The sequence below is a fragment of the Gastrolobium bilobum genome, unplaced genomic scaffold (genome assembly GCF_033153095.1).
Source record: "Gastrolobium bilobum isolate Gb01-03AN ecotype WA unplaced genomic scaffold, APGP_CSIRO_Gbil_v1 utg23192, whole genome shotgun sequence".
NCBI lineage: Eukaryota > Viridiplantae > Streptophyta > Magnoliopsida > Fabales > Fabaceae > Gastrolobium > Gastrolobium bilobum.
In genome coordinates, this window is record NW_026898001.1 from 126,366 (window position 1) to 133,900 (window position 7,535).

The 7,535-nt window shown below is 37.5% G+C and overlaps 1 protein-coding gene across 1 annotated transcript; it reads right to left on the reverse strand.

Annotated features, from left to right (window-relative positions):
- Nucleotides 1–148: 148 nt before the first annotated feature.
- On the reverse strand, nt 149–2,763 carry LOC133312042 (pentatricopeptide repeat-containing protein At4g14050, mitochondrial). Its single transcript, XM_061513183.1, has one exon. The coding sequence runs from the start codon at nt 2,761–2,763 to the stop codon at nt 913–915; it is 1,851 nt and encodes a 616-aa protein (XP_061369167.1). The 3' UTR covers nt 149–912.
- Between the last annotated feature and the right edge of the window lie 4,772 nt (nt 2,764–7,535).

Consider the following 7,535-nt stretch of genomic DNA (forward strand, 5'->3'; position numbering starts at 1 on the left):
ATGTCATAACAGTAAATAATTTTCATACAGAAACACTACCAAATACTAAGTCATAACTGAAAATTATAAGAATGTATAAATATTAAAAGGATATGATAAATATTACTAAAAGGAAATGATAAATCGTATTCCATTGATTTATAAAACAAGAAGGTACATTATCATAGTTTCGAAGCATATACATCAGTAGAGCCAAGACACACGAGACATTTCAAAGGTTGTCACACTTCAGTGTATATGTATATAAACCTTTAAATTTTATAGTGTCTCTGTATTTGTACTCAATGCTCAAATCACCATGTATTGAAGTTTCACAAAATTAGGCATCTTCTTTGGCTCACTTGAATGAAGACGGGGTCCCGTTTACACTTACCCCTCCAATTCTTTTCAAGAAGGCATTACTAGAATATCATGTAGCTGAAGGAGAAATATCGACTATCGAGCAATCTCGATAGTGATTTCTTAAATCAGAGTAAAATTTATTCCTATATCTCGATGCCTTCCCCAGTCTTTCTTGCTGTAATGACATAAGGAAGCAAAGCTGAATAGTATTAGCCATGCATAAGGATAGCATAAGCCATCCGAGAACATGTAAATACCCAACCTTGGCCCTTGATAACATGTCATGGAGTGGTTTGACACCTCATAGATCAATATAACATCTATTGCCACATCCATGAAGAAAGTAGACGACTTACTAACTATTGTTGAAGGCATAGGTTAACAGTGGATATTAGAGAGGGAGGAGAGATATCTCCAAATAAATAAATAATAATAATAAATTTTTTTGATAAGGATTACTACAGAAGGTGTAAAAGGCATAGGTAACAAACATCTGACCAGGACAAGCTAGCATTCTTTATTGCAAGGACCTCAGTTCAACATCAAATTTTTTGAAATTTCAACCCCAAGTCACCAGAAGTCATTGCACGAACAATTCCCATTCTTAAAATGGTGATATCTTTTAGCATCTCGAACATAAATTTCCCTACTTGTTATAGTGCTGATGAGCTTCAGAACAGTATGACAATCTTCACAAACACGGAGATTTTTCACTATACGTATAATAGTCCCTGGAACAGCCTTAAGAAGCCCATAAGCTACAGCCAACCTCTCACTATGCCAGAAAAGTTGTCTTTCTTTCTCTTGTTGATCCATGTCATGTAAAACTGAGCTGGTATCAGGAACATAACCCCTTTTCCTCATCTCTGCATCTAACTTCCTCATTAAACCTAGAATCTCATCCTTCATTGGATGGGATGTCTCTCCAGCATAAAACGCATGGCTTTCCTTTCCCAAGTCAATGCAGCTATAACCCGGTTCCTTTTTAACTTCCATAACCATCATTAACTTTCTCACCTTTGAAACATTCTCCCACATACCAGCTCCAGCATATATATTAGATAACAATATATAGGACGAAGGATCTTCTGGTTTTAAATTTAACAGATGATCAGCAATCCTAACTGCCATCTGGTTGTTACCATGGCGCTTACAAGCACTGAGTAAAGCAGCCCAAGTAGGTTCATCAGGGCTAACTGGCATTGTTCTAATGAGATTTTCTGCCTCATCAAGGTGCCCCGATCGACTAAAAAGATCCAGCAAACAAGTATAGTGCTGAAGAGAGGGCCTAATTCCATAATCTTCAACCATAGAACTGAACAAAGCACGGCCCTTGCTAACTAGACCAACGTGACTGCATGCACAGATCAAACCAACAAAGGTCACCTCATTTGGCTTAACCGCAGCCAAAACCATGTTATCATACAAAGTCAATGCCTCCTCAGCTTGCCCATGCTGAGCAGTGCCAACAATTATTGAAGTCCAAGAAACTACATCCTTTCTGCACATTTTACAGAAGATATCTTTTGCAGCAACAAGGTCACTGCATTTGGCATACATATCTATAAGAGCATTGCTTATAAACAAGCAAGACTCATAACCAAGGGTTATAACCAGACAATGCATCTGTTTTCCAAGCTCCCAAACAGCTAAATTAGCACAAGCGCCAACCACACTGGAAAGAACCAACGGGTCTACTATATTAATCCCTTCACGCCGCATTTCAACGAACAAGTAGAACGCATCTACTCCATTCCCACTCTGCACGAACCCAGAAATCAAAGCGGTCCAAGCAAACAAGTTCCTATATGGCGTTTGACGAAACAGTTGAAAAGCTTCAAACTTTCGTCCTCTCCGCGCATACCCAGATATCATGGCAGTCCAAGAAATCGAACTCAACGAAGAAATCGAATCAAAAACGGAACGCCCATAATGGGGCAACCCAAATTTCGCATACATATCAACCAACGATGACTTGACAACATCATCGTCGGAGAAGGGTGACAGCAAAAAGCGAGCATGGACCTGTTTCCCTTGCTTCACATGAAGAGCACCCAAGTTAGCACAAGCTTTAACGAGGCTAGCGAAAACGAAGTGGTCGGGTTGCAACTCGGTGTTAAGAACGGAGCGTGAGATGGAGAGGGCTCGGTGTGGGAGGTTCGCCAGGTTGCAGGCGGTGAGAACGGAGGCCCATGCCACTGGGTCTAGATGGGGCAATGCGTCGAACACTTGGAGTGCATCTTGGATGAGACCGCATTTGCCGTAGGCGTCGACGAGAGTGTTAGGGAAAGGCTCGTGTCGGTTAAGCCCACATTTTATGATTAGTGCGTGAAGTTTCTTCGCCACCGAAGGGTTGTGACTGTGGCGTGCCACGGAGGAGAGTTGAGATTGGAGTGCATGAGAATGGTGAAAGAATGACATTCAGCAATAATCTTAACCATCCATTTCGATTTTATTTCAGGAATCATGCTTGATTATTCCATTCCATCTTCTTTCTAACTATTCATATTTTCTTGCACTAGTATCATTACGATTTTTTTTTTTTTTTTTATATAATCAGATTGAAATAACAAAATAAAATAGTTAGACAAAAATATAAAAGAGAAAAGAAATAGGAATTTTTTTAGGAAAGTTTTCGTAAAAAAAATAAAAAATCCATATATTATCTTTTAGGATGTTGAACATTTTTCTATTGGATAATAGCTTGATTCTAAAGTTTATTGATAGGGAAATTTTAATTTTTCAAACCTGATTAGATTTAAACCCAAGAAAAATAGATATAAATTAATCAATTAATTTGCATAACCGCTTGTATAAAATATGAATTATATCATGTTAGATTTTATTTCAGGAATCATGCTTGATTATTCCATTCTGAATTTTTTTTTTTGTAGAATTTGGAGGGTTATGGAGAATAGCCTTGTGTGGGAGTTTAGGAAAGGGAAAGAAATTTCTGCCTCCAAGAGTGCATCACTAGAGGAGACAACAATATTAATGTTAACGCAAAAGTGGCTGATATGGTATGTATGCACGTACTATTTATAGTACACTTCAATGATGTTCTACATGAGTTTTTATTCATTTGATCTAGTTTAAAAAAAAAAACCAAAAAACTTATGATCATATCATGTTTAAAAGGTTCCAAATAATCGGTAAATTTTTATCAACAAAAAATTAATAAACAAATTGAGTAACTTTTGTTTGCGATTTTCTATACTGTATGGCTATGGCTAGACCTTTAATTAGTAAATTAGCTACTTGTTGAATTGTGGTTATTTGCAATTAACTATTTTTGACTTTCTTATTTGTCATATGTTTACTATGAGGCTTTAACGATTATTTCCATTTTTTGACCCTTAGTTGCAGCTTTGCTTTTTATCTCGATAACAAAAAAACTTGTTGATCATCGGTTTTTACCCCTTGTCTAAGTACTAATCACTTGTTCCAATAAGAGAAGGTGAAAATGTTGAACCGGGAGAACTTGAAGAAGCTGCCACGAGGAGTAGCCTCATACAACAAATTGTTGTTGTTGGCCAGGTGAATTCAAACTTTGATGTCTTTAAACTTTAATGGCTCAAGGTCTACATATGAACTGTATATTAGATATTACAAAATGCACTGGTTTTATTTATTTGGTGCTAACTGTAACTTATACGATAAGCGACGCCTGGCAGCTATAATTGTTCCTAACAAAGAAGAAGTGTTAAAGACATATTGAGCTTGTTTCGAATGGCCCAACTCTATACGGCCCAATAACCTGAGTTCAAATCTTTTCTTTTTTTCTACGTCAGTCCTACCAACCTTTCATCCATCATGCCTCCAAGGCACCGCACTCTCTAGGTGAGACACCAAAATATCTCACCTTGAGATTATAATTCTCTGGGAGACCACTCCAGACACTATAAATAGTAACCCCCATCGTCATATACTGACATCGCCGAAGCAGGGGCTGGCTGCATCACTGCTATCATAGCAGTATCAGCCACCCACAACTGATCCCAAGGTGAGTTGAACCCCTCTCACCAACCCTCACAGGACAGACACCTTATTCCCCTATAAATACCTCTCTCCCGCACATAAGGAGAGGCATCTTATGTATCGTTATTCTGCTCATAATCCTTGAGTCACATATACACATACCCCCATTATCATATGTTAGCATTTATACTTGGATAGTGCCTCCTAGCTTAGTCTTTACTTGTGCTAGAGGTATAACCCATACAGTGACTCCATCCCTAAAGGAAACATAGTGAACTTATAGATCCCAACGGTATAGAGCTAATGACACCCACCATGAAAATTCGAAGGGATAGGGTTGTGGCTCAATACGGGACCAAATCGAGAATCTATACAAGTAAACTTGGTTTTGTGGCTCGATACAGGGACCAAATACCAAGTAAACTTAACTAGTGCCAATTGATGCCGATGGTATGGCACCAGAGTTGACTGTATATTAAGACAGTAGTAAAATCCTTAATCCTTGTCCCGTTCTGACAATCCTTTCGGTATTATATCTTGTTACAGAATGGAAAATATTGTTCTCTTCAATTAATATGCGTATTAGATGATCAATTTATATTTTGGTGGCTATAAATTATGTTTGGGGTCATTCTCTTCACCCGCGAAAACTCTGGTATTAACTATTACTATTTTTGTACTACTAATTTCTCAGTTTAGTATATTAAATTCATGCGAAACGTGTAGCAATTGAATTTAACAAATTATAAAAAATGTTATAAATTGAAGACTTGTCCGAGAGTTGGGTTTATAAATTATTAATCTTGGAAATGGATCCTCTAATGTGTCAAAAAATCATGATATGGTCATGTGGGAAGATCACAACCATACAAAGGTAAATCAACGGTTATGATTTCGTAACTACCTATTTTATCATTTTTTTTTCTCTCCTCCTTTTTTACCATTGATCCACCTTTGTATGGTTATGATTTCCCACATTACATAGTCATGTGAATTTTCACATTAGAGGATCCAGATCCATTAATCTTATAATTCAAACTCGATTTTAAGATTTCAAAATCTAATGTCTCAAAGTTACAAACTTTATCGTGTTTTGATTTTCATCATTTTAGTCCTACATACATGATTTTTATGTCATAACAGTAAATAATTTTCCCACAGTAACACTACCAAATACTAAATCATAACTGAAAATTATAAGAATATATAAATATTAAAAGGATATGATAAATATTACTAAAAGTAAATGGTAAATCGTATTCCATTGATTTATAAAACAAGAAGGTACATTACCATAGATTGGAAGCATATACATCAATAGAGCCAAGACGCGGGAAATTTCAAAGGTTGTCACGCTTCAGTGTATATGTATATAAACCTTTAAATTTTATCGTGTCTCTGTATTTGTACTCAATGCTCAAATAACCATGTATTGAAGTTTCACAAAATTAGGCATCTCTCTTTGGCTCACTTGAATGAAGACGGTGTCCGGTTTACACTTACCCCTCCGATTCTTTTCAAGAAGGCATTTACTAGAATATCTATCGAGTATCGAGTCTCTATAGTGATTTCTTAAATCAGAGTAAAACTTATTCCAATATCTCGATGCCCTCCTAAGTCTTTCTTGCTGTAATGACATTAGAAAGCAAAGGTGAATAGTATTAGCCATGCACAACACAAGGATACCATAAGCCATCCGAGAACATGTAAATTCCAACATTGGCCTTTGATAACATGTCATGCAGTGGTTTGACACCTCATAGATCAATATAAAATCTAATATCACTTCCACAGACGACTTACTAACTATTGTTGACGGCATAGGTTAATAGTGGATATTATTATTCTCCCATGGAGGAGAGAGATCTCCAAAATAAAATAAAATAATTACTGGTAGGGACAGTAGGCATCTCATAAATGGGAGTGACAGGAAAAGTAAAGGGTGATGGCGATGGGACAGGAATGGCAGTAGAGGAGTAAGATGGGGAATTGGTGAGGAAGGAAAACTGGTCTTCAAAGAAGACAACATGGCGAGAAATAAGGATTTCTCGAGAAACCAAGTCATAGATGAGGTAGCCTTTAGTACCCATTGGATAACCAAGAAGAACACCTTTACGTGCTCGTGGGGCAAATTTGGTACGATGAGCAGTGATGGTGGATGCAAAACAGAGGCAGCCAAAGGTCTTAATGTGATCAAAAGTGGGTGGAATATGATATAAAGTCTCATACGGGGATTTATGGGAAAGAATGGGTGTGGACGTGTGGTTAAGGAGGTGAACAGCATGGAGGATGGTGTATGTCCAGAGGGATAATGGAAGATTGGCTTGAAAAAGGAGGGAACGGGCAATGTTTAAGATATGCTGGTGTTTGCGTTCCACAACATCGTTTTGTTGTGGGGTTTCAATGCAGGTAGTTTGATGTAGGATGTCTTTGCTATGAAAGAACTCTTTCATCATGAACTCACACCCATTATCACTCCTGAGTGTTTTGAGTTTTGTGCAGAACTGTGTTTCAACCATAGTGATAAAATTAGACAAATGCTTTCTGGTTTCACCCTTAGTCTTCATTAAAATAACCCAGGTGAATTTTGAAAAATCGTCGACTAAGGTAAGGAAGTATCTTTCACCATGGATGGAAGGAACTGAATAGGGCCCCCAAATATCTGCGTGTAACAAGTCAAATGCTTTATTGGATTTAGTGATACTGGATACAAAAGGTAACCTTCTCTGCTTAGCTAAGTTGCATACATCACAAGGACCTAAGTCAGGAGAAGCCACAATAAAAGGGAAATGTAAAGCCATTTTCTGCATAACTTCTAAAGAAGCATGGCCAAGTCTTCGATGCCATAAGAGGGCTGTTTTATTGTTGGAGGCAGTATTGACATTGCATTGGTAAAGTGGCTGAGAAGTTGATGGTGTGGTATCTTCATGGACTATCACATACAACCCTTGTTGCTGCCTAGCAAAACCAGTCATCACTGTGGTATGGGGCTGCTGGATGAAACACATAGAGTCACGAAATATTAGTGAACAATTTGTACTGGCTAACAGTTTAGTGACAGAAACAAGGTTCACATTGAAATCAGGTGCATAAAGAACATTGGTTATAGACAGAGTGGGAGTTATATTAACAATCCCAGAATGAGTAGCAAAAATATGGTGTCCATTTGGAAGTGAAATAGAGATAGGTGTGATCTTACTTAAATGCAGAAAATG